We start from the raw sequence: 27,665 nt of genomic DNA, 5'->3' as shown, positions 1-27,665 counted from the left end.
TCCATGTACAAAGGATAGGAAATGCTTTAGTCTCAGCTCTATACCACTTGCTCTCACTATTAACAAGGCTCACCCACTCCTAGAAACCGTCTTTCTTAGTTTTGTTGATCTGAAGAAAACTCCCTGTCTCACTAATTCTACCTGTCTTCCAAATCTTTGTGAGCATCAACCTCTTTGGAAAGTTTTCTTTTTCCTTATCAATCAGCATGAGTTTGGGAGCCTTCCACTGGGAGCCCTCCCCTTCCCTTTGCAATTGCCTATCCTAGCTACCGCTCACTGCAAGTTGGACTGCATGCCCATCAGCATGCCTAACACACAGTGGGCCACCAAATATTTTCCTGAAAGAATACAGCCCCATGAAAGGGCAAAGGCAAATTTTGCAGCAATATTTTAAAACAGTTCTGAATATTTTAAAACATATCTGAACTTAGGGTCAGCAGGACTTATCCAGCCCCATCTCTACCTCTGGGAACCTGCCATTCTCAAGATGTCCATGCCAGTGGGTAACCTGCAGAAATGGCAATTTCCTGTGGGTCCAACCCAATAACATGATTCACTTCATTAGTCATTGCCTTAAACTTTGGGTTATTCAAGTTTAATTCCAGTAAAATAAGATATAGAATTAGGGCCTATGATGAGTTCCTAACAATGAAAAAGATAGGGCTGAAGTTTCATTTGTAGTTCTCTCTCCTGTGAGTCATGACCTGCTTGACCCACCAGCAAAAATAGAAATCCCTGTGGCCACAAGCTTGCGGGTTTTCAGGTCTTGCACCCACTGTAAGAAACACTTGATTCACGTTTTGAAATGGATTCTGGTTGAAATGCTGTGCCCTTTGGGAGGGTGACTTCCCCGACGTCCTCACGGCCTTCCCACCTCTACACTCCGCTCGCTTCCTTCCCCGGCCCTCATCCTTTCTCCCTGCCCCGGTGGCTCTGGTCCTGATGGCCGGGGAAGGAGCGACTGAGGTGCCGGAGGTGAGGACAGGGCAGGGCACATACCTCCGGCTCAGTGCTTCTGCAACTGTGACTGTGACGAAGGCAGCTTGACACGGGGCCTTGGACATGCACTGCTGTCCGAAGCGCTCTCTTGTGCCTCCTCTGGCTCTTGTTCCTGCCCTTGGTCCCGGGCCCTCCTTCTCTCCAGCATCTCCTCGAAAAAGATCTGGCAGCTGAAGCCCTCTTGGATGCCATACTGGGCGTGCTCCAACAGTGCCTCCAGCGTGGGGAAGACCCGGCAGCAGGCCACGCACCGCAGCCCGTAGTTGGTGGTGACCAGCCAGTCCGGGGTGTCCCGCAGCTCCTGCAGGCAGCACTCCAGGGGCGCCAGCAGCTCCGTGTCCTCTGGCTCTGAGCTGGTGTTGTTCTTGCTGGCTTCCAGTTCCCAGCGCAGGTCCGTATTGGAAGCCATCTCAAAGGAGGAGCCTTTCCGCCTCTGCCTCTTGATGAACTCGGCTTCGTGGATGCGGGGCTGTCGGGTGACTGGCTCGAAGCCACTGTCGGTCTCCCAGGCCACGGCCACACCCTGCACGGTCTGCACGTGGGTGTAGAAGGCGCACATGCTCTGCTGGGCAGCGTCCTGGTCCCCATAAGTGCAGGAATAGCAAGACTGGTACTGGGAGTAGGACTGGTACTCAGAGGATGACTGGGATGATGGCGAGCTGCTCCAGCTCAACATCCCCCGACCCTTGCCTGGGAAGTAGATGTTCTCTGCGTGGGGAATGGCTGGGCCTGGCCGTGGAGACAGCTGCTCTCTCTTCATGGGCCCTGGGAAGTGGAAGGACATTTTTATCAGTGCCACAACCTACCTCAGGTCTCTGAAAGGATGCAAGCTCTGGGGGCCCCAGGCAGGTACTTTTTCTCTCTGTGCCTGTTTCCCCATAAATTAAGGATGATATATACTTTCCTTTTGGGGTGATGATAAGGATCAAATGTAGAGATGTAGCTGCGCCTTATGGATGTGATGACAAAGATCAAATAGTGTATGAATGTAACATCTAAGCCCTTGACTAAACCCCAAAGGGCCACCACCTGAATACAGATTGTGGGACAGCACAATCTTCTTCACTGATAAGAAGAAATGAACTACTGTGGCATGCCAAACATTGATGAGTCCCTAAGGCATTCTGCTAAATGAAAGAACTTAGGGTGAAAAGGTCAGAGAGTATTTGATTCCATTTAGATGACATTCTAGAAAAGGCAAAACTGTAGGGAGAGAGAACAGAACAGGGGTTACCTGGAGTGAAAGGCAGCAGGGGAACTGACTGCAAAGGGTCACTAGAACTTTTGGAGGGTGATGAACATATTCTGCATTATGGTATTGATAGTGGTTAAACAAATGTGTACCTGCCAAAATTCTTCAAATTGTACACAAAATTGATGTGGTTTGTATATGCGAATCACAGCTCAATAAAGGCTGGCAGGGGGAGTGCTTTGGCCAGACCAGTCAACCCTACCTTCCCCCTGGCACCTGTGGGACATGTCTCATCTTCCTCCAGGGGAATCTCACACTTTCCTTGAAACCCTCATTGGATCCCATCACCATATAAATGCTAAGTGCTTATCATATTTTAACTCCTTCAGTATTCAAACAACCCTAAGAAATTGCATTGTTCTGATTTTTGACAAGTTAGAAAACTGAGGCACAGAGCATTGAAATGATTGATAGAGCTGGTGCCAGTACCTTGGCCCCAAGATAGTGTGACCCTTGGGTGCTACCCATGGTCACTTCAAAATGATGTTACGGATTAACTTTCATCCATTTATTATAAAGGGACTTTTTATATCACTGCTGAAATCACAGAATTGGCACATCAATTCTGGTTTTTCCAAAGCAAGTTAAAATACATGACTCACATTTTAGGATGTCACCCTCATACCTCCTGAAATCACCTTGTGTACTCACAACAGCGGCCCCAGTAAACCCATGGTCCATGTTGATGGCCAACACAGGACTTTGGTGCCAACACTGAGGGGTGGCCTGGTGCCTTGCCTTCCCTTCCCCTTCCCCGCCAGGACCCCTGTCCTCTCAAAGACATGCCAGCCACACCCTTTCTTTCCACCGACCTGCCCGGTGCACTTCTATGCTCTCCTCCGTGGACTCTGGGCTGGCCAGGCTGAGGGTGGACTGGTCCATGGGTGACTGTTCTCCCCTACGGTCTGTAAAGTGGTGCTTCATGATGACCCCAGTGCCCAGGGGCACACACTTCCAGCTGTTGGGCGAGAGTTGGCTCGGCCAGTGCTGAAGCCTCCGCTGGCCTCAGCCCGAGTGGCTGCTAGGTGCCCATGGTCACTAGGCTCCTGGCTTTATTCTGTGACCTCATCAGTGACTTTGGTGTGTTCTGTGACCCGTGGCCAGGACAGAGCCCCAGCCAGGCTGCCAGGAGAGGCTCCCCATCAGGATCTCATTCCCTGCAGGACCGTCCCTGCTTTGTGTATTGTCAGAGACGCAGACATAAAGTGCTCACACGCACACACACACATACACATATAAACACATGTACATACACAGAGACACGAATGCCTAAAAATACACATGCAGACACTTATACACACGTGAACACACATACACTCATGCTAACACACATAATCACTCAGGCACACATACACTCAAACATACATAAACACACATTCACACACACACACACACATTCAGACCATGTTCGCTTAACCGCACACACGCTCACATACATACGATCATCACCCAACATCAAAGTGGGCCTACCTTGAACTGTGGCGGCAGCAGGGGACAGAAATCTTGCCTCCTCCTCACTGCTTCAGAGTCCCCACCGCTGGCTCTTTAGGGGTTTTGGCGCTCCGTGGCCTGGGTACCCAGGTGCCTCCTCACGTCTCCCCACTCTCTGCTTACCCTCGCTCAGGTCTAGGGGCTCAGGCACACACCAGGGATGCTCCTGACCCCGGGCTTTGCATCGACCCTCCCTTCTGCCAGGAGTGCCCACCCCTAGGCCCCACAAGGCTCACGCTTCTCTGCAGTCTCTGAAACAACTCCTGTCAGGGCCTTCTGGAATCCATTCCCCTTAGACTCTATGATGTGTGCGTGTACAGTCATAACCACTTCCCAGCATTCATCTGCTGCTACTTAAATGTCAGCTCCATGAGGAGAGAGACATCATTCATTCATTTTTCCCCCATTATATCTCCAGCATCTAGTAGAATACATGGACACATTCACAAGGATTCCATAGATTATTGTCAAATTAATGAATAAATAGTGAGCGAACATGTCGGATGTATTTGGAGGGACCGACAAGGGCGAGTCTGTCTAGAGGAGTTGCCTTCTCTCTGTACCTCAGATCCCTGCAGCCCCAAGGCACGCTGGTTCTCATCCCACAACTCCGAGTCCCCTCCTGCTTCTCCACCTGCACAAACCTCACTCCACACTCAGGCGCTCTGGCACTTCTTCCAGCTTGCCATCTCTCTCTGCTCCAGGATGTCTTGAGCACACTTCCCCCAAAACATTTCTCCCCATATCCCTCCAACCCCTGCTCAGTCTCACCAACTCAGTTCCTCCGGATCCCAAATTCTCAACAGCTCAGAAGATGATTGGTTGAAAATAATCCCCAAAGCAACACAACCACCGCCAGCACAGACAGCACCTAGGAATATTCTCCTCTCCAGAACTAGAAGCCACTATGTAAAGAAAAATGCCACAGAGCTTTACTGAGTGAAGGAGAGTCACACTTGCACCTATAAAGAGACAGAGCTCCCTGGCAGGAAGAGGAAACACTGTAAGTGTATTCTTTCTCCCTTAATAAATCAAGAGACTTGCCTTATAAAAATAAACAGTAAGAGCACAAAAATTAAATAGATCAATGGAAGACAAAGGTAGTCCAGAAAAAGATCACGTTATGTATTAATATTTGAATTTTTAAGAGATGAAGTAAATAAAGGTCTAGGAGGAAAAAAAAAGACTCAGTCAATAAATGACACTGAACATTTTTATTCACTTTTTAAAAAATCAACTTTGGCCTTACCTCATATAAAACAACTAAGACTAATATCATGTGACTCTGGGGTTACTTTCTAATGTAAAATATTTAGAAAGAAAATATAAATTAACATTTGTTATTATAGGATGGCTTTTCTAAACTTAAATGCATCAGTCAACATGAGCATTGAGAATCTTTTTAAATTTCATTGCTTAAGAAAAACACAAAAAACTTGCTGTTTCAGTTTCCACTTCTCTGCTTTTTAGTAAAACTGAAATGAATAGTTCAGTAAAGGAAATGAATAAGCAATCCCCAGGAGAAGGGCAGATGGCTGATAAACATATGAAAAGATGTTCAACCTAACTCTAGGAAGGAAACGACAAATTAAAAACACATGCTATATAGTATATTGTTTTCACCCACAAGGCAAACAAGAATTAAAAAGATTGACAGTTGTTAAGTGCTGGTGAGAACAAAATGAAATGAATATGTTTATATTCTACCTGTTAGTGCATGGCTTGCCTTTCTCAAGGGAAATTTGGTAGCACCCATTACAATGAAAAGCGGGCTCTTTCAACTCAGCAATTAACATCCCTTACTGGGAAGCATTCACATTTTGTGCTAAGTGCATAAAATAGCACATCAAGAAATATTTATTACAGTAGTATTCATAATAGAAAATAAAAAGAAACTTGTCAAAGATCCATCAACATAAAGCAATAGTTAAATAAATTACACCATAGCCAAATTGTGGTATACTATACTGCAATAAAGAGATCTACATGTGTTAGTAAGTAAGTTCATGTTAAGTGAAAAAAGCAAGAGATAAGTGAATCCCACATATGTAAAAACTAAACATGTAACCCGTCCCCACAAAACCCTAAACCAAGCCTATATTGTGTATGAATGCAGAGGCACAAAGGAAGCAGTCACATCCCAGTGGGAGCAGTGGTGACTTTAAGGAAAGTGAAGATTAGGTGGAGCTATGGGTGACTGGAGGTATTTTCCCCACATGACCACACCAGTGCTCCCATCCCACATGCTCTTCTTACAATGTGAAACTGACAGCCCTCCATTGAGAGACAGAGTCCCTCTTCCTGAACCAGAGCGGACTTGGTAACAACCTCCAGCAACTGAATGCAGAGGGGTGATGCTTGGAGACTTTGCTAGGTCATAGAAAACAATATCACTTCCTCTGGGTTCTCTCTGTCTCTCTACTCTCCTCTGCACTCAGCTGCCGTGTTGTAAGGAAGCCTAGGCCACATGGAGGTGTTCCAGCCAACAGTTCTGGCAAAAATCCCAGCCAGCCACCAGACATGTGAACGAATATGCCATCAGATGATTCTGACTTCCAGCCTTTGAATCTTCCAACTGGTGTCCCAGACTTGTCAGGGCAGAGAAAAGCCACCACCTGTGAATTTGGCCATCTTCTGCCTGAATTCCTGACCCTCAGAAACTGTGAGCAGCTTCACACACTAAGTTTTGGGGTGATCTGTTACTCAGCCATAGTAATTCACTAGTCTGATTTTCCATGCACTGTTGATGTATGTTCTGGTGAGACGGCTCATTGAGCAGCAGCAGGACTACGGTGTACTGTCCTGGCCCAGCTGATCACTGTGGCAACCCCAGAACAATTTGGGAGGAAGGTTGCCATTTGGTTTCTAGTTGAAAACACCATTTTCCAAAGGTACTTGGGTCAGTTCCTTTATTGCCCCAGAATCTACGTATGTTCCTTCTAACCCTCCTAATAGCCCCACCAGCGAGACACTATTAACTACATGTTACAGATGGAGGCTGGGACTCCAAGTACAGGTAGGAGACAGGAGGATGGACTGCTGACCCCTCAAGCCCAGAGGCAGGACGGCTTTGTCAGGCTGCCCGCTGCTCTTCCCCTTGGTCTACTTCCCAGGGGCGAGGTGTGGTGGGGGGGGATGCTTAGAGCAAAGCTGCACCAAAATGTGCCACTGTCCTTCATTTTTACACGGGCTCTGAGCAGCATCTGGCCATGGGAAGGCTCTCTGTCACAGCCTCATCTTCTGCTCCAAGTAGATACTTATCAGAGGCCACCCATACAGGGTTCCTGCCCTCCCTGGGCAGGGGGAGGGAGGAGAGTGGAAGGGGAGGATGGTAACAGATCAGGCCCACCCAGCCCCCTAATGTCCCAGCCCCCGCAGCTTTCCAGCTGGGTCTCCAACCTCGCCAAGAACTTCATGCTCCACCGCCAGAGCCGGCAGGGTTGGTGTGCAAAACCCCAGAAGGACCAACACAGCACTTTCTCGGAGCTCTGACTCCTGGCCAACTCATTTCACACATCACATGCGAGTCTTAAACCTCATCAAGAAGGCCTGGAGGATTTTCCAGTCTCCACTTCTCTTCCAAAACCTCCTCTTCTCAGCCCCCCTCCCTTTTCTTTCTTAGCTGAGAAGAAACTAACAGGAAGCGAACCAGCCACAGCCCCAGCAGGAAACAGAGACGCCACTTCTTGCTTCCCTTCACTTTTAACTCTAGAGATGGGCTTGTGCCACAATTTAGGCTACAGGGAGAATCGGATCATTCATCCTGGAGCCAATGAGCCTCCAGAAATAGCCTGTCCACTTGGCCAAGGGGCCTGACGTTCCCCGGGGTGGTGTACAGGACGCAACATTTCTGAGGCTGAGCCCATCGCTGTAAGTGTTTTAAGTGGACAACACTCCTCTCTTCAACTAGAAATTAGGGCCACCTTGTCACTGCCCCTCTCAAAAAACTTCTATTGTCAGACTGAACACCGAGGGAGGCAGGGAAGTGGTGAGTTGCCTTAGACGCTGCTTGCTAGGTATAGGGCAGGCTCCAGACTGGGAGTTCATTCCAGTGAAAGCCAATTTCCCAGGAATTGTTTATGACCTTAGCCTGTGCTAACGCTGCAGAGAAAGTGCCAGAAGATAAGTTGAGGATCAGAGTAGAGAAGTATCATCTTTTGAGGTCATTTTCTGTTGCTTCTTGTCACTATTTAAAAATAAGTGAGTCAGTGGACCACGTAAGGAAAAACTCAGCCACAGAGAAATGTGATACGAAAAGTTTTCCCTCAGCCTCCCCAAGTGAATGGGGAAGGGACTTTTGCTTTTGTTTTCCTTCAGACTTAATAACAGGCTGCTTCTTCTCCGTGGTTTGTTTGGAGCTGTCTCCGGGTTTTGACCTTAACCTCAGGGCGCCCACACAAATGGCCTAGGACTCCTCTGTCATTAGGCAGCAGGGAGGGGCACACCCGTGTGGGTCTCTCAGGCACATCCCTGGCTGTGCCCCAGAGCCCCAACCTGGCCCAGAGCCCCTCCACCCCAGCTCTGGCTCCATGAGACTGCAAAGATTCAACAAGTTTGGGGGATTCAGAAGTGTCTTTCCAAATTGTGTTTCCTTGAAAAGGTGACCTCAGCTGGGAGGAAGGACATCCCAGCTGAAGGTCACGCATGCACCCAGGAGCTCTGGGATCCCAGCTGCTGGTCCCTCCCCTTGACTGTTCTTACAGAACCACAGGGAGAGCTCTGGGGAAAGGTCTGGGTCTTCCTCCCCTGTGTCTAAAATGTGCTGGCCATAGGCCACCTCGGATACAACGCTGAGGACATCAGCTGCTAACTCGTTCTGAGAGAACTTTCTGGAAGCATGGCTTCTGCATGGAAGGGGAGATCCCAGGACCCTAAAGACCATCAGTGAGACAACACAGTTTCTAAATGCGTTGGGCTGACTTCCTGTGCAGCCTTCAGCTCACATCCTAGGTATCTACAGCCGGAGCAGAACTGGGATGATTTCTTTTTATCCCCAAGATCAGAATGGCTATTGCAGACTACTCTCTTAAGACTGTCTTTTTCCTATCCCAGTCATTCAGAAACTGTCTCTTTCGTAAGTTGATGGGCATACTTATTGGATGGTAGAGGTGTCCCAGGAGAGACAGCCACTGTCCCTCCCCAGCCTGCCACTCACAGCCTTGCAGGTGGTCCCACACCTTCCGGGAATGTAAGGGAGTAAGGTGGGAGGATTCCAGGAAGGCTGGATCAGGCTGTGTTTTCCTTGAGAACAGGAAATTTCCCAAGAAAGGAACCCAAAGCCAAGAATGAGGGGCCAGCAGGTAAAACCTGTCCAGTCCGCTGCTGGCTGCTTTCCTGCAGTGCAGTGAGACTGGTTCCAGCGACGCCTCCACAGTGGGATTTGTATGTGTGTTTTCAACGTACAAACCCTGCCTTCCTTGATTAAAATTGATTCCTACGTATTTTATTCTTTTGGATGCTGTGTAAGCGGATCCGTTTTCTTAATGTCTTTTTTGGATTGTTCGTTACTATTGTATAGAAATACAACTTTAGAATTCAGTTTTGTTGAATTTGCTTATTCAAACAGATTTTTTTTGCGAAGGTGTGGATTCTTTAGGGTTTTAATACATAAGATCATGTCATCTGCAAACAGAGATAGTTTTACTTCTTCCTTTCCACTTGGATGTCTTTTATTTCTTTCCCTTGCCTAATTTTTCTGGCAAGAACTTGAGTATTCTGCTAAATTGAAAGCTGGCGTTCTTGTCTTATTCCTTATCTTCAGAGAAAGCATTAAATCTTTTACTATTGACAATGTCAATGGTTTTTGTACATGGCCTTTTTCATGTTGAGGAAGTTCCCTTCTAATCCTAATTTGTCATTGTTTAGTCGCTAAATTGCGTCCGACTCTTTGTGATCCCATGGACTGTAGCCTGCCAGGCTCAACTATCCAATTAGGTTTCCCAGGCAAGGATGCTGGAGAGGGTTGCCATTTCCCTCTCCAGGTGGTCTTTCCTACTTAGGAATCAAATTCATGTCTCCTGCATTGGCAGGATGATTCTTTACCACTGAGCCACCAAATCCTAATTTACCAAGTGCTTTAATCATGAAAGGAAGTTGATTTTTTAGAATGCTTTTTATGTATCTATTGGCATGATTTTGTCCCTTCATTCTATTAACATGGCTTGATTTTTCAATTGTTGAACAACCCTTGCCTTCCTAGGAGAAATTTCACTTGGCTTTGCTGTGGTGGGCAGGCTGCTCCATGTGATCAGCATGTCCAGATGGGTGAAGTGGAGGGCCCTAGTGTCAAGGAGGCAGCCCTAGGCTGTAACACGCCCACAAGTGCACAGATAATGGGCAGAAAGTAGTGAGCAATGCTCCTGACCACCTGTCACCTGAACCAGCCAGCATCCTGGGCAATATGGCACCAGTCCTGGAGAGGAAAGATAAGCCCTGCCAATGTGGGTGAGAAGGAGATTAGCACTGATTCACATCACAAAGGACAAGACAGCTCTCCTCAAACGCTGTCCCAAGTCCACTCTGGTTGTCAGAAATTCAATAAACATGCTAAAGATCAGAAGGGAACATAAGTGAATTATTTATTATTTACAAGAGAAGAGTAAAAGCATCTGCATATTATTTAAATTTTGGCTTATAGCTTTAAAATGACTCCCTAAAACTTGAAGTTAACTCAGTAAATATATTATTACTTTACTAGCTACAAAACACAATAAGCTGTTGTTACAGCACAAATTCACAGGCAGTGGTACCTGACAGTGAAACAGCAGTGTAGAAATCTCAAAATAAGTTTTTATATTATTTACCTGCCTTTGTGAAAAGAGTATGACTAGCTGGCGTTTGAACCACAATATACATACAAATCAAGTCAGCTTTTTGGAAAATGACAGTCCATGAGCATGTGATAAGGAGCAGTCACACTGCAGGATTCACCACTCAACGCACAACAAATTAAATTGATCATGATAAAGCTAAGCAAAGAAAATTAAAAGGCAAGAACGGCAGCAGTTGAAAAACCCATCTTTCAAGACCTCACTGTTGAGGTTCTGGAAACAAAGCCTACTTCTTCCACATAGCTGGGTTTCTCTCTACACGACCAGAGTGTGCAGGAGGAGCTTGCACTGGAGTGTGCAGGAGGAGTGTGCAGGAGTGTGCAGCCATGCACGAGAGCCAAACGTCTTCAGAGGACCCCAGACCCCAGTCCTTGCAAAGGCTAACATTAGACTACTTTATACATAAATGTCAAATGTTCAGAAACCAAATCATTCAGATTGCCAGTGTTTTGCCCACAGTCAAATGTGAAAAAATGAAGTCGGCATAACTAGATGCTATTCTTCCAGAAAGATAGAAAAGTGACTTGCATTTTTAATGAGTTTATAGCCAAGAGGGGAAGCCAGTGGTGAGCTGGGGCCAGCTAGGACTGGCTTATGAAAGCCAATTGTTAAATCTTTCAAGAATTTTGAAAGTCAGTTGTGAAACAGCTTTTATCAAAATCAGAATCATATCAACTTATAATTAGATTATATAATGCACAAAAGTAACAAATGTTCAAAACTTATCAATTCCCAATTATTTTACTACATTTCATGAAACATTGGCAGCTTGTAAGAGGACTTGGAGGGAAGATTTACATCATGGTAATTGGCAAAGTCTAAAATCAAAGTCTTTCCTGCTTGCCCCACTACCACCCCAGAGAAGGGACATGTTTTTAAACATTTACTGTCCCACCACTAGGGCCTCTTGCATGCAGTTAATGGAGCCCACAATTCTGGCTGGGAAGACAAGCCTTTTAGGCAAATTTCTCTTGGTAATTCTAACTTTAGGGAAGTTTCCACAATAGGGGCTGCTTCTTAATTCTTCAGGGAAGTGCTCAGACCCTCTCATCTCCAAGTGAGTCACAGTGTTGAAAGGGCCCTCAATCCTACCATCATTTTATGATTCTCACAGCAATCTAGAAATGTGATCAAAGGAGGATTCTTTCTCCATTAACAGATGAAAAAACAGCTTCTGTGCAGTTGGTGCCGTTTCCTGGGTCTACACAGCCTGTGGGAGGGGAATCTAGCTTTCTAGATAGATTAGCTAGATCAGATGGATACATTTTATTTAAAAAAAAAAAAAAAAGAATTAAACAAACGCAAGGTCCAGGAAGGGCATACTCTGGTAGAAATATAAATTGAAACAATGTTCTGGTAATATGCAGCAATAGCTTTAAACCTGTGATACCCTCAGTCTCAACAATCTCACTTCTAGAAATTTATCTTTAAGGAAAGTAACAGTATGCCAAGATTTTTTCTGACCTATTTTCAATAGAGTGCTATTTGTACTCACGAATTCAGAAGCAACCAGTGTCCCAGGAAAGGGATTTCGGTTGATTGGGTTGCACCCTTGAATCCTTGGAATTTGTTAGAAATGCAGACTCTTGGGTTCAACCCCAATACATCCAGGCTTCTGGGTTTAAATAAATCCTCTGTGTGACTGATTCGAGTTTGAGAACACCTGGGTTGAATAAAATATGGGATAACTAAACAAAGTGATGCCATGATGTTGATGAAGAGGGAAAATATGTTCACAATATAGTAAGTGCAACCATATATAACTGACCCTTGAACAACTCTGGTGGTTGGGGCACCCATCCTCTATACAGTTGAAATAGGAATATAACTTCTAGTATCCAAGTTTCCTCATCCACGGATTCAACCTATTGTTGTACTTACTATTGAAAAAAATCCACATATATGTGGACTTGCAAAGTTCAAACCCATGTTGTTCAAGGGTCCACTGTACCGTACAAACCCAGTTATGGAAACCTAGTATGTGTGTGTATATTTATATTTATATATATACACACACAAGCTCAGATATGTAAAGTTGAGAATGATAAACACCAAAAAGTGAGCAACATTTATCTTTGGAAAAGGAGTTCCCCCATCCTTTTATTTATCCTTGTTTTTTTAATTTTTGTACAATAAACATGTAAGAAAATAAGCAAAAAATTGTTGTTGTTTAGTTGCTAAGTTGTGTCTGACTCTTTGTGACCCCATGGACTGTAGCCCATGGGCTCCTCTGTCCATGGGATTTCCTACTGGTGTAAGTATTGCCATTTCCTTCTTTAGGGGAATCTTCCAGATTCAGGGATTGAAGCCAGGTCTCCTGCATTAGCAGGCAGATTCTTTACCACTGAGTCACCATGGAAGCCCAAGCAATAAATTACCCCTAGTTTTATTTAAATACTACTGGATTTTTAAAATAAATACATACGTATACACATATAAACCTAAGATTTTGTAAAACTCCATGCCTCCTGCCCGTCCATCCCCGGGATGCTTCATATCAGGTCCTATAGACAGGCCCCTCAGTCTAGGACCTGGGGACAGATGTCAGAAGGCAGCATTTGGCTCACTGGGTGCAGGAAATAGGACTGGGGTGAAGAGCAGAAATCTGGTCCTGTCTCAGTTCAGTTCAGTTCAGTTGCTCTGCCGTGTTTGACTCTTTGTAACCCCACAGACTGCAGCACGCCAGGCTTCCCTGTCCATCACCAACTCCTGGAGCTTACTCCAACTCATGTGCATCGAGTCAGTGATGCCATCCAATCATCTCATCCTCTGTCTCATCTGGTTCTGTCTATACAGGGTTAAAATATAAACTGGTTAGGGAGAAGCCCGTGGGAAAGGCATGACATTTGTTTGCAAGGAAACATAAACAAGGACAAATGAAGACAGAAAAGTGGCCCAGTGAGAGACTGATCAAAGCCAGCTGGGCAAGCAAGCTCCTGCCTTCAGGAAAGACAGAGAACCAGAGGCGGGCCTGGGGCAGGGCATGGCAGCCTCTCTAGCCCTAAACTGCCCAAAGGAGCCAGCATGGGGAAATGGAGCTTCAGGCACTTTGGGACCGGAATTAGCTGTTCCAGTTGCCTGGATGGGAGGAAGCACCATCCAGATTCCGTCTTCTCAGCTCCAAGTTCATACACAGAAAAGAATCCACATCTATTTACCACCAGCCACAGGCCAGGTACAAAGCAAAGCTTTTCATCATGTTATTTGATCCCTGTGATGGTCCTGGAACGCCCTCAGCCCTCTCCACACCTGCCATTTGCCCATGCAACTTGTCCAAGGTCAAGCAGCTCCTGAGTTGTGGACCAGATATCCAAACCAGGACCCACGTCCATCTGTAGAGTGCAGGCTTTCCCCATCGCCGCAAGCCAGGTGGTCCTCAGTGACTGCCAGAGTGCTTCCAGAACTCTCCCCATGTCCCTTCCTGCCCCCTCTGGACACCTGCCCCAGTCCACAGCTCTTCCATCCACCACCATCCACCAACTCTAAGCATCTGAGCCCCTTAGAGAGCTGAGCCCTGGCCTTGGTATCATTTCTTGAAATGATACATATCTTGTAATGAACATGTAATGATACATATCTTGTAAAGAAATGATTACATATCTTGTAAAGGCTAAGGCAGCTTTACAATGCTTCTTTTCAATCATGCCAGGCAAATGCTCAGAAGTAGTGTAAATTATCATTAATTTGAAGAGATATTTCCCTTTGAAAGACAAAATAGCTCACTGATTTCATGAATGATATCTGAAGCTTAGAAGTTACGCTGAAGTTTTCTCCCTCGTCCTTGGCCTAAATCTGACCTTTTATTCCTTCTCCTCACTGCTTTTAGAGCAAAGACACAGGAATCCCCCCGCCCCCGCCAGGGAGGAAGTGGCGGAGGGGTTCCCTCAAGACCAAACAATGTCCTAGAGCATGACCTGCCCCCGGCTGCAGGGCCCAGGTGTCAGTCACCTGCTCTCACCACCCCTGTTCCTCCTCTCCCTTCTCACCCCTCTTTCCTCATCTGGGTGAGTCACTGCCATCCTCCGAATGAGGTGAAGCTGATAAAAGGAGGCAATCTCAGCCTGCTTGGGGTCACGTCCATCTTGACTGGCACCCATTTTTCCTTATGGGGACTTCAGGGGTTTAACATGACTCAGCTTCTGATAAAGCTTCTTTAGATATTATTTCCTCTCTAAGGAGTTTCATTCACACAGGAAAAACTCTTTTTTTTAGGGGCAAACTCCCTTCCTGTCATTCTGCTCACCTCCCCTTCTGGGAAAATGGAGTTAGCGCCTTCTGCCCAGACTTTCTTGGGAGGGGAGGCACCTGCAATTGAGGTGCACAAAACCTTCCACATGGTCCTCTACACCACTGATGGTTTTTTCAGGGCTGAGCCATTAGGAAATGCGTGGTCACCATGACAGCTGAGAGTGTCTGGGTCATGTGGCTGTTGTCACTCCAGAGATTCCCATACTGATTGAAGGCCAGTCCATATCAGTTCATCCAACTGATGGAAATGACAGCCATTATGTCTAGGTGAGTTACTCCTCCCAAACTAGAGGAGAGACATCGGTGTAGCCTTGCCCCTCCTCTTGCTTATTCTACTGCTCCTGACACCCACAGGTACCCCCCCCCTGCCCCCCCACCGGCCTGACTCAGCCTGTGCCTGAAGCTATCCTCACAACATCCCCACCCTCTGCCCCACCAGGCAATGGGCTCTCCTGTCCTCTACCAATTGTTTTTACCATGTTGCTCCCTTCTGGATAAAGTGGTCTTACAATTTATTCCATCAGCTTCCCTCCCAGAGGACTTCCCAAGACCACTGGAAGCCACCCATTCAGGCTGGTAGAAGCAGCACTTATTTCCCTTACTCCTGCCCATCGCCATCTGGCACTGGAGCCAAGTCTGAGGTGGAAACTAGGATGGGGAGGCCAGAGAGGGATGTAATTTCCTTATAATATCTGGGTCCAGCATCCTTGGAGACCAGGCTTCTCAAAATGCTGGCGGATAATATCATTATCCATAATACTGTTCCTCAGGCCATTTTCACACTGGTCATGCCACCTATGCTTTGCAGTTTTAGGAATAAAAATTGTATCTGCCCCAGAGAAATTTTTATGTCTCTCCCAAAAGAATATACCCAAGAATTTTCATTCTTCCTCTTCCCCTCCTCCTCTTCCTCCTGCTGCTACTTCTTTTTCTCCTTTAGAACTGACTCATTGGAAATGACCCCGATGCTGGGAAAGATTGAAGGCAGGAGAAGAGGACGACAGAGGATGAGACGGTTGGATGGCATCACTGACTCAATGGACATGAGTTTGAGTAAACTCCAGGAGTTGATGATGGACAGGGAAACCTGGCATGCTGCAGTCCGTGGAGTCGCAAAGAGTCAGACATGGCTGAGTGACTGAACTGAAGGCTTGTAATTGTTTAGATGTTTTTTATCCCTCCACTGTTTTTTGATTCTAGGGGTTCTTCCTGAATTTACATTATGCAAATTCAATACTGTATTTTTCTAATATTATTGAGAACTAATCAATATTCTTTATTATGTCCCTGAACAACTTAATGCTTTTATACCTGTCTTTTCTCTTTCTCCCACACAACCTCCCATATTGAGATCATGTGAGATTTTAATGTATTATAACGGCACCACAATTTTTAAAAATAATAGTTGCTTATGTAAACTTACATATAAATTCTGCTGGTTTCTTTGCTCACTGCCACTTCTTTTATCTCACACATTCCTCTTAAATTCATTTTTCATTTTGCTGAAGTCCATCTTCTAGTCTTCTTCTTTTTTTTTTTTTTCAGAAAAAAATTTGGGAGTAGTAAATTTTTTTATTTTTTGTATTTTTTTTCCATTTCACTTGATGTTTTTTAGGTATAGAATACTATGGTGCATAATCATACCCCTGAGAATTTTGAAGATATTGGTTCTTTATCTTCTTTCATTCAATTCCACCAACAAGAAGTCTAATTTCTCTCAAAATCTCGTATTTTTATGGATCATCTGCTTTTACTTGTTCCTGATGATCTCAAATTTTACTTTGGTTCTGCTGTATATAGATGGTTTTGCATATGTCTCACTACATCCTTCCTTTTAACCTATTGTCTAGTCCCTTTCAGCAGTTCTGCTCACTTTTATTCTCTCTCTTTTGATATGTCTATGTTTTTGTTCTATTTGCTCATTCTTCCCAGAACACCTAACAAATGAGCACTAGGACTTCTGTGATCTTTCCAAGCCACTGAACTTCTATTTCACATATTCACTTACTGTCTTTCTGAAACTAGCTTCATGAAAGAGAAAATGGATTTCACATATCCAGACAACCAAATGGCATGATCCACTGTGTCAGTGTATCAGGACATTGTGCATCAGGAACCGATTTTTCCTGACCGTCCTCCTGTGCAGCCTAAGCCCACACACAGTGATTGCTTTGCCCTTTCTTCATTTTGTCCGGGTCTTTTATACTCCTGGGTGTTGGCATCGCCAGAGCCAGTGAAAGTCGCTCAGTCGTGTCTGATTCTTTGTGACTCCTTGGACTATACAGTCCATGGAATTCTCCAGGCCAGGATATTGGAGTGGGTAGCCTTTCCTTTCTCCAGGGTATCTTCCCAACCCAGGGATCGAAGCAGGTCTCCCGTAATTGCAGGTGGATTCTTTACCAGCTGAGCCACAAGAGAAGCAGGTATTGGCATAGCAGGTTCCAAAATGGTCTGCCCTCCTCCCTGACTCATAAACTCCTCATGTCGAGGCCTGAGTGACTTCACTGCACCCTGCACACACAGCTTGGGAGAGACCTATTTGTCATCCATTGATAACATCCCTGTGAAAAGTCATATTCTTGAAGGATGCTTAATTTATCTGACAAGCCCTGGGATTATGACAAATAACTCAGAAGAGAACCGGTCGGGGGATGGGCCCTGAGCACAGGCTGGCCCTGGCCCTTCTAGGGTTCATATCATAGGTACCAGCCCCTCAGCTTGCATCTTCAGCTCAGCTCAGCTTCCCTCTGTCTAAACAACCCCTCTGCACACTCCACCTCACTGTTAAAGAGCCTTACAGCTCCTCCAGGCCGATTCTTCCCTGCTTTTCTCATGGATCTCAGAGCACATTCTAGAATAATCTCTGACATGTGTGCTTTTAACCCCAGTTTACAAGCTTGAACTCCCATAGGAACATGGGATTCACTCTCTCTCCAAGTGCAGCCCATCTTTTGGCTCACCAAGAGCTGACCCAAGAAACCTGAGAGCAACTGCAGACCCTTTCCAAGGTTAGCATTCCCTGGGGCTTCTACATCCTTCTCCATGGCACCAAAATCTGGGACTGAGGCTGAGTCACTCTTTTCTCCACTCCCAAATCTACATCTGCAAGCCCTGGGACCCCCTACCACTATACCCCATCCAAAACCCATCCATCCTCTGCATCTTTGCTGCCAACACTCCAACCCTAGTCACACTAACCTCTTGCTTATACTGGGGCAAGGACCAAGCAGGACTCTAGAACCTGTAGAGTGATATTAATGTGTCATGACTCATTTAAAGATCAGAATAACTGATACTTTCATCTCCATCTGTTTAACTTGCTTATATACCTCTCAGCTATTTTCAAGTTTGGATGATGAAAAGGGATTTTTTCACTTACTTATTCAAATGTCCATACATTCTATGATAGAATATAATTCCACCATATGCATACTTCTAACACAAATAGAAGAATATATGCATATATTTATTTTATTTTTATATATTTATTTCAATTTATAGATTCCATGTAAAATATATTTTTAACTTGAAGATACAGAGATTGATGTGTGCGTGTTTAGTTGCTGGGTCATGTCTGACTCTTTGTGACCTCATGGACCATAGCCGGCCAGGGTCCTCTGCCTATGGGCTTATTCTGGCAAGAATACTGGAGTGGGTTGCCATTTCTTCCTCCAGGGGATTTTCCTGACCCAGGTGTTGAACCTGTGTCTCCTGTAACTCCTGCATTGGAAGGAGAATTTTTTAACCACTTAGGCATCTGGGAAGCCCATAGAGATGGATACATATTTGTAATTTGTTGATCTTGCTAGATAATTCTCTCCCATCTTACCTTCTCCTCCAGGTACTGAGTCACAGAGGCAGCAAACCACTGCTATGCCTTTAGATCCTGCCTGGTTGTTGAGATCTGCAGTTCACTCCACCCACAGGTATTTGAGTATCATCTGTCACTTCTCCTTTGGGCAGGATGTTCTGCCTGTTGAGATGGGCTGTCTGGGGTCTGCATGTGTTCTGGGGGACTCAGAGCCTACTGGGCTGGGAGGGCAGGGTTTATCCTAGTCCTTGGCTTCTTGTAGTATCCTCCTAAACCACAGCGTAGGACAGGAGAGATGGCTCTCACTCAGGACATTGCACCTACAGACACAATGACTTAGTGTGGTTGCTTCAAAAACATATCCAAGAGTTTCTGCTCATTGGCACCTCTATCCCCAGGAGCTGCTCCCATCAAGACAGGCTGTCAAAAATGGCTTTCTGTAGGACTGCTACAGAAGGAAGTCACTGAGCTTGGAATTGGGATATAAGCCAAGGAAGCCAATTGCCTAGAACCCCCAGCCCATTCTGCTTCCCTCAGCATGTCTGCCGTTAGAAGATGAGGAGAAAGCACCAGTATTCAGCAAACTTCTCTGTGTTCTTCACACAGGAGACTCTGGGTGGGACTCAAACAAAACTGGAGGCTGTGAGTGGTGCTGGGAAAATGTCATGATGTGGGGTGAGGGAAAGGACCCGACATTCTATTGAGTTTATAGATATTACAATGATTACTGAGACTCCAGAAGCATTCACCTTCAGTTCCCAACCAGCTGTCTTAATTAAAATGCTGCTAAAAGAAGCAAATCAATTATCAGATACCTTACAAGATGGTTTATTCTATCTAACACACAGAAAATTGCTTATGAGTATCGCATTGCCGCTTTAGGTTATCAGTTAACCAAGGCTGCTAATGAACTACATTGTTATCAAGTCAGATAAAAGATGCCCTGGGAGTTCAGGCAAATTATTACAACAGAGCGCTTTGTTTTGAAATATAACTCATCTTTTACCACACACAAGGTGAGTAACCTAATCTAAGGAGAACCAGTCCTTGTAGCCCACTGGATTTCTATTGAATGAAAAGGCAAAGAGTATTCCTTAATGCAGCCCAGAAACCCAGGGTTAATATTAAGGGGAGAGAAGTGTGAATGGGGTCTGCATCATGCAGCCTTGCATTTATGTCTCTTCTGGTTATGTCCTCCATGAGGTAAGGACATTGTCATGACTATGACAATAACAATAATAACAATAACAACAATAATAACAATAATCACTTTCTTTGGTATAGCTCACTACAAGCCATGGCAGCTGCTTTCTCTTTTCATCCTTTCTGGGTACCGCCATTTGAAAGCTGCAGAGCTGTGGGGCCATTCCACAGCTGTCAGATCCCTTTCTCCCACTCCAGCCCAGGCTGCATTTCTTCTTTTGGAAGGTCTCTCAGTCATTTATAGAAATGGAGACTGCCCAAAGATTTTCAAGTTTCAGTTCCCTTGAATGTTGACAGATGGATTCTTCTGACAGCTAAGAAGTTGAGGCCAATAGTTCTAGCCAAGGCTGTTCACCTCTTGGTAGACTGGTGCTAAAGAAGCTGTGTCTTGAGTTTGGTTCTCATTCCATGAGCCACTTGCTACTGATAGGATCCACGGACACAATGTCATCATGAAGCATGAACAACTCTGACACTGGAAACCAGGATAGGCAGTGAGCATGTATTGACTTCCAAACTTTCTTACTGCTGGAAAGAGTACTCTTACATCCCTTTATGCAGTCAGCTCTTTGCAGAAGAGAAACACTATTTTCTTTCAGGACAGAGGCACTGTAGATTCTATAAGTTTATTTGCTCCGTATTTTGAGTTCCATGTAAAGGTCCATCACCAGCTTTGGATGCTCAAATTCAAGCTGTCTCCAATGAGTAGCTGTCCAAACTGCCCTCCTGAAGAGGCTGCTCACTCAGAGCTCAATCACTTGTGCATTTCTGAAAAGAAAAAGAGCCACCTGGAAGATTCATTAATACCCAGACCTGAGCTAGGTGCCAAAAGAAAAAGAGACTTTTGGAGACTCTAGGATTATAGTGGCTGCCTAAATCCAATTTTCCACCACATCCTCCAAAATCATACAGATAATAAGGAGAGAAGCAAAAAACTAAAGTAGTAACAAGGGTGCCTATATGTCCTTGTTTTCCTGGGACCATCCCAAAGAATGTCTCCTGAGGTTAAATTAATGCCTGCTAATGCTGAAAAGTCTTTTAACCAAATCCCACACAAATTCCTGAAAAAAAAAAAAAAAAAAGACTCAATAAAATAGGAATGGGTGGGTTTCCTTAAGGTGATAAAACATGTGTACTTCAGCCCTAAAACTAACATCTTACTTAATGAAAACCACTAGGGAATTTCCCACAAAGGTCAGGCAAAAGACAAATACACTCACTGTTTCCACTATTATTTAACACTGGTGATTTTAGACAGTGCAATCAGAGAGGGGAAAACAATTAGAGGCTTATTGGAAGAGAAGATCTACAATTTGGCAGAAGACATAATATGATGAAAACTCAAGGAAATCAAGAATAAAATAACCAAAACAATAAAAGCATTCAATATGTCAGTTGCTATCATGTTAATACCCCAAATCAATGACCAAGTAGGAGACATGATGGGAAGTTCCATTTACTAAAGCAACTAAAATATGAAATATTTAGAAGTAAACTTAATAAGAAATGTGAAAAATCCATAAGAGTAAAATCTGAAAACTCTCCTGAGACACACAAAAACAGACTTATAAAAAGTATATATTTGTGTCAGTGAAGGATAATATCCTCAAAAAGTCAATTGTCTTCAATTTAATATGTAAACATAATGCAGCTCCAATAAAAATAGCAAGATGTTTGTTTCTGTAACTAGATTCTGAAGTTGACTGTAAAGTTTATATGGAAAGCAAATACACAGGAATAGCTAGAATGGAATAGCAAGGTGTGTGGGAACTAGCCACACCGGGTAATACATGAAGTCACCACAACAAAGAGAGTGATAATAGCACATGAACAATCACAAATACCATTGGAGAATAATATGAAGTCTAGAAATAGTCCAACTACATGTGAAAATTTTGAACACGATAAAGGTGACAAATAAAACACTGGGGAAAATACAGTGATTTTGAAAAATGATATTAAGATAACTAGATTGCCGTTTGGGAAAAAGATAAAATTTGATCTATATCTCATACCATGCACCATACCAAATGAATCAGAGATCCAAATAAAAATAAACCCATACAAGAACCAGAATAATATATATATGCATGTATAAACATTTATCTAATTGTATATATGCAAATCTTTTAATTAAACATATTTTTGTAAAAGGAACACAGGGAAGATAAAACAGGAACTGTTGACATTAATTACCTCAAAGCAGTGGGTGGGAGCAGGGTGGGATGGACAGGAGAGCAGAACATCTCTAAGTTTACCTATTTACACATTTTTAGATTAAAACTATATATGTGTTTCACATACTCAAAAAATAAAATTAAACTACAAAGATTAAGAAATGAACCAAAGACCAGCATATACACTGAAACAAATATCTCTAACTATATATCAAATTGATGGCATAACCACACTGAGAAAATAATTAATTCAACTTGAACACAATACTCTGTACATATGAAGGGCTAAATTCTAAGAACAAAGAACAGCAAAGAAATTTTTAAGTGAGTTTGCAGTTGTACAGTATTGTAATTCTTGAAGTATGTATTTTGTGTGTATTATAGGATAGAGCAAATGGATAAAAATATGTATATGGTTTTGAAACAGGGTTTTCACTTTAGAGGAGGCAAAATAGAAATATGGAATGAGGAAATCTTAAGAAGAATGTTATGATGCTGAGTTTTTGATGTATGTTGGTAAATATGCATGTGCTGACTGTCCATTGAGAAGGTCTCCAAGTGATGATGCCTCAGTAGCCATAAGCACCCATTGTGCTCAGATCTTGGTTTCTAAAAACTGCTCAATGTTAAAGAAAAGAAGGAGGTTGGAGGAGGGGGTAGGAAAACATGGATCTAGTGGAAATGCGTGATTCCAAATCTGAGCAGGAACAGTGTAAGGTGAGCCTGGAACATTGTGTCATTTCAGAAGTCTATGAAATTCTTAGTGACTACTGGAATCCAGTCTAAAGTCACCAAGAAGTGATTTGTACTGATAACTTGGGAGATTTTAAACATCAAAAAGATTCATGGTGGTGATGAATTATAATGCATTGAAGTCCTTAGGAATAATATTCCACAAATAAGAAAAGAATGCCAGCTATTAAACATAGAAGGAATGCTGGAATTAGAAACTCGGTACTTTGTAGCCCTCAGTGCAATAACTATTCAAACATGGGTCACAAACAGAGGTAAAACCATTGGGTGAAGAATTACTTGGGTCAGGGTGTTCCCACGGTCTCAAAGTCCCACCCCTTAGATTATTTACTCATTGCAAACCAGGGATTTTTCTCTCTACCAGGAGAGATCTAGTTGTCACTTCCTTAGCCAAGCAATTAAAAGCAGTGTCACTAACAGTGACTCTGTTAATGTCACTAACAGTCATGTGACTCCTGGTGCAGTGCACTGAAAGATATGTACCCAATATCACCTCTGCAGTAATCATGACAAAATTCTCAATCTGAATCTTCTCAGGAGGAAACAGACAAATCCAGGAAATAGAACATAATGCAAGAATCTCAAGTCCTTCAAAACTGACAATGCCGTGGGGAGAGAAAGCAACATCGAGAGAAACTAAAAAGGGACAAAATCAAGTACAATGGCTCCTGGCTTGGAGAAATAGAGCTGTAAGAGATACCTGGGAAACAGAGAAATTTGAATACAGGCTGTGGAAGAGATGATAGTATTGAATTACTACCCATTTCCATTCATTTCTTACCATTCCTGTCATTGTGATTATGCAGGAGATACAAGATGGGTAAATATGATATCTACACTAGTTTTTAAGTGAATCAGAAAAAATTATGCATGCAGAGTTAAAGCAAACAGCGCAAAATATTTTTATTGCACTGTTCTTTCAACATTTCTGTGGCTTTGAAGATTTTTCAAAAAGGACAGTGAGAGCATGTGGCTGGTACATGAGGTGCAGGAAAGCAGGACTAGGGGAAGTGAGTTGTGAACCAACCATTCAGATAAACCTGAAGGAGATGCCTTCCTTCCTGGGAACAGAGCTCCTTTAGCCATAACCTCAGATCCTGTCTCCACTTCTATTCTGAGACTTCACAGCAGCATCGAAAATCTGACACCTCTGCCAAACTGATGGCTTGGTGACACAAAGAAAATTTTGGATTTTTTTTTTTTTTTATCAAATGGTTTAAGCTGGCTACAGTGGCCTGGCTTCTCTCAAAGAGAAGGTCTTAGAAAAACAAATCAGATAAAAATTTAACCATCTTGCTGCTAAAACTCAGTTTTCTCAGCTCTAATCAGGCAAATGCCCCACAACTTCATTTAAAATCTTGCCAAAGTACTGCCAGATTAGGACTTGCCACAACTGTCCCAAAGAGATGCTGATCCCTCACCTCACAGCCAGCCTGACACCAGGACCTCTGGCCCATGCCTAGCGATCCCCCTCCCATCCCGCAGGGACCATGCAGGAGAGCCTGCAGCCTGCGCAGGACAGGAAAGGCACTGCCTTTCCTCCTTTCAGTATGAGCCGTCCGTCACTCTTACAACTCACCTTTCAGAGAAATTGAGGTTTAACCTGCAAAACAGGAAGACAGGACATTTACTAAAGCATTCCTAGATGGCCAAAAGCACGGGCAAAATTCTGCTACAGGAGAATGGCTTGCGTGTCCTTTGCTTTTCCATTCTCGGGTCTATTGGCTTTCCGACTAAGCCTGACTCCATCTAGTGTCAGTTTTGGAAACTTGAATTGTGTCTTCCTTCTCAACAGAAGAGCTCTGGTGTGATTGATAATGCTGAGAACAGTTCCCTGCACGTGGTGGGGGAAGAGATGCAGGGGAACCCGCGTCCAGCCATTAACTCCCAACCACACACCTCTCCCCATCTTTCATCTCTTCCCTGCCTTCCTCTGCCCCTGCCTTCCTCTTGCACCCTTCACACTCCTTCTCCTGTACTTCACTCTCACAATGGTTATTGTTGGATGACTATGGCAGACACCTCGCCTGGGTGATGGAAATTTCCTCCTACAGCTCCAATGTATCAAAATAATTCAGCACATCCAAATGTACAAAAGGGCTTCCTGGTGGCTCAGTGGTCACGAATCCGCCTGCTAATGCAGGAAATGCGGGTTCAATCCCTGGACTGGGAAAAACTCCTGGAGAAGGAAATGACAATCCACTGGAAAATCCCATGGACAAAGGAGCCTGGCGGGCTATGGTCCATGGGGTCACAAAAGAGTCAGACTCAACCGAGCAGCTAAACAACAACAAATATACCAAACAGATGCTCCTCTGACCTGATCATAGGTAGGAACATGAAACCATAGTAACTGTTCATTCAATGCTCTTGAATTGGTTTTTGATGTACAGTCACAGCAACATCTTTGCACAGCAGCATCTGTGTGTCAGACGTTCATTATGAGTCATCACAACCTCTCACATTCCCTCCCCCAGCAAGCACATACGCATGTACAAAGGCACCAGGATTAAGAATTAGGTATTGTGAAATCTTTCCGTTTTGTGAATCCCATGACTAAGATGTCCCTGAATCAAAGTTTATACCAGTTCTGGGAACTTCCAGGGGGCACTGGAGCTTCCAAAGCACGATGCCTTTACCCAAAGTGTCCCCCGATAAGAGTGAGCTGTTTGGATGATCAAGACAGCATGGCTCATGGGTGGTTGAGAAGATCACTCTGTTAGAACCTCCACCAGCCCACTCGATCATCCTGACACAGGGCCAGAGCTGGCCACTGCAGCTTGCAGCCACATGCCAGGGTGCCTCAGCCACCCAGTAGAGGGCCCCTGAGAGCATGTTGTGAGCAGAGTCTGCCATCACAGGCACAGCAGCCAAAACTGACCCCATCCTACACGTCCCACCACAGAGATGAGCTGGGCCCCAAAGGCAATGCAGATTCTGGGTCTGGGGCTCATCTATACATTCCCAGGTCCCCTCACCCCCACCATCAAGAGCTTTAGGTCCTCAGAAATTATTGACAGACACCATAACATCTGAAGGAGGGCAGAGCCTCAACAAAGTGAAAGTATTGAGAAAATCCATTTCCAGCTCACCCCCAGGGCATCCCCCTGACTGCAGCATACCACACATCCATCTCTCCTTCATCCATAGATCCACACATTTCTTCAAGAGATGCTATTTTGTACTTACCAAGCCCCAGTTTCCAGGGAAGAACTGGAAACCGGGGACTGTGCCTTGCATCCTTCTAAAAGCCCACCAGCCCATCTCAACTCAGATTCTGTCCTGAATACCAGTCACTCACTGAACATTTCCTCCATGAGGAAATCTCCAGAAGCCTCAGATTTACCATATTCAAAAAAGGTAGTCACCAACATATCCCACCCCCACCTAGCCCACTGTCCACCCCTGCTCTACTGCCTACTTCCCAAAGGGCATCTCTAGCTAGGACCTCCCCACTCCAACAAATGCTACTGGTTCTTGATTCTGGCCTGCACCTTCACCTAGCTCCAAGAGACTGGCTGCCTCCTTGGTATCACTCAAATCCTCATTCCAGAGGGCTTTGCAGAAGCTTGTTGCTATCTGAGTGAAGAGAATTCCATATGATACAAAAGAGCAAGTGCAAAGGTCCTGAGTTGGGATTGTCTTTGGAGAACAAGGGCTCTATACAGAAGAGTAATGTGGCTGGATGGCAGCAGGGAAGCTGGAAACAGAACACGTGTAGCTTTCCAATTGGAACTGAGGACATGAGCATGAGAGTAGGTGATGCACTGGGAGGACTCTGAGCAGGAGATAAGGCAAAATCTAACCAACAAGTGCAGAAAAGAGCCCAAGCTTATTTTGACTACTTAATACCCTGTGGGCTCCCCACTCTCATGACATTTGAGGACTGCCCAAAGGAGGGGAGAGTGAGAAGAGGGAGGCCAGGGGTACATCCTGGTCCCCTAGGAAGCATTTTAAAGTGGGAAGAGAGGCAAGGATGTCAGGCAAGGGAGAGGGATGGATGAAACAGGAGGGGAAATGAGGAGGACACAAGTTGGTCGTGGCCTTACCTTGAAGCTCTCTTCTTTAGTGCAATGGTCTCTAAACAGAGAAAGCAGGCTGTTAGGAAGGGGGCACTGTGATGGTGGTGCACCTCTCTCGGTGTCAGGCCAGCAGGAGGGGGTCAGAGCCCACCAGACTCGGGTGATGCTGAGAGGTTCCTGGGTTTGGGGCCACTGAGGGGGTGGTCTTGGGCTGAGTGCTCTGCCCCCTCCCCAGTGGCACTGCTGAAGCTCCTCTATCCAGTCCCTCACCGAGCCCCCCAGCTCAGCACCCGGGTGAAACTGAGGCTTCCCTAGAAATAGACCCCCTACCCCCCTGGCCAGTTGTTCCTCACCTCCTCCCTCCTTGAGGATCCTGGGCCCTCTCACCCTTAAGAGATCTAGAATGTCTTTTAGCGTGCTAAGAGACTATTTTCTCTTTCCCCTTATTCCTAGGGATACAAAATCAATGGCAAGTGAACTATGACCGATTAAGTTCCCTGTGCAGTTGGACACACTGTGGGCCCCCAAATGCAGTCTCCTCCTTGCCCTGTCTCCCCTTTTGGGTATCTTCACAGATAACAATCACATTTTCAAGAGACATGGTGAGGGTCCCTCCTCCTTATCCTCTGGAAACTACATTATCATCCCATTAAGCAGTCATATGGGGGATGGATTTTGCAGGTTCCCCCTTGAGAGACAAGGGGTGCAAATCAATGTTGTATTTTGCTACTGAAACTCATTGAGTGTTCAGCATCTACCTAAGGACCCGGATCTCCACAGCTGCCACAGGGTGTGGAGAACCACGCTGGGCGCTCATAAACCCAACTCTGCTTGGGTCATGAGGAGACAACTCCACTTAGTGCAGGGCTTGCCCAATTT

At 44.8% G+C, this 27,665-nt stretch overlaps 2 protein-coding genes across 9 annotated transcripts in view; both read right to left on the bottom strand.

Annotated features, from left to right (window-relative positions):
• Positions 1–631: 631 nt before the first annotated feature.
• Positions 632–26,845, bottom strand: LOC122446514 (protein FAM170B-like). Its single transcript, XM_043476837.1, has 3 exons — positions 26,814–26,845; positions 24,344–24,367; positions 632–1,764 (listed from the first exon to the last, which is right to left on the bottom strand). Exon 3 carries the CDS (start codon positions 1,757–1,759, stop codon positions 1,007–1,009), a length of 753 nt encoding a protein of 250 aa, XP_043332772.1. The 5' UTR covers positions 1,760–1,764; positions 24,344–24,367; positions 26,814–26,845; the 3' UTR covers positions 632–1,006.
• TMEM273 (transmembrane protein 273) overlaps positions 19,444–27,665 on the bottom strand; it is a 30,484-nt gene continuing 22,262 nt past the window's right edge. The window contains exons 4-7 of one of the 8 annotated variants that reach the window (XR_006270889.1): positions 26,814–26,844; positions 25,085–25,185; positions 24,344–24,367; positions 19,444–20,602 (exon numbers count right to left, since the gene is read on the bottom strand). Coding sequence is in view for 6 of the 8 variants with exons in the window: in XM_043476839.1 (XP_043332774.1) it covers positions 20,739–20,895; positions 26,814–26,844 (188 nt within the window). In the remaining 2 variants the exon portion in view is untranslated. The other 7 variants (XM_043476840.1, XM_043476841.1, XR_006270890.1 and 4 more) reach the window with 7 other exon arrangements.

The sequence above is a fragment of the Cervus canadensis genome, chromosome 8 (genome assembly GCF_019320065.1).
Source record: "Cervus canadensis isolate Bull #8, Minnesota chromosome 8, ASM1932006v1, whole genome shotgun sequence".
NCBI classification, from domain to species: domain Eukaryota; kingdom Metazoa; phylum Chordata; class Mammalia; order Artiodactyla; family Cervidae; genus Cervus; species Cervus canadensis.
The sequence above is the reverse complement of the archived record's forward strand: the minus strand, read 5'-3'. Positions and strand labels throughout refer to the sequence as shown.

What these genes read in the sequence shown, in the direction of transcription:
- LOC122446514 (XM_043476837.1), bottom strand. Translation starts at nt 1,759, where the DNA reads ATGAAGAGAGAGCAGCTGTCTCCACGGCCAGGCCCAGCCATTCCCCAC.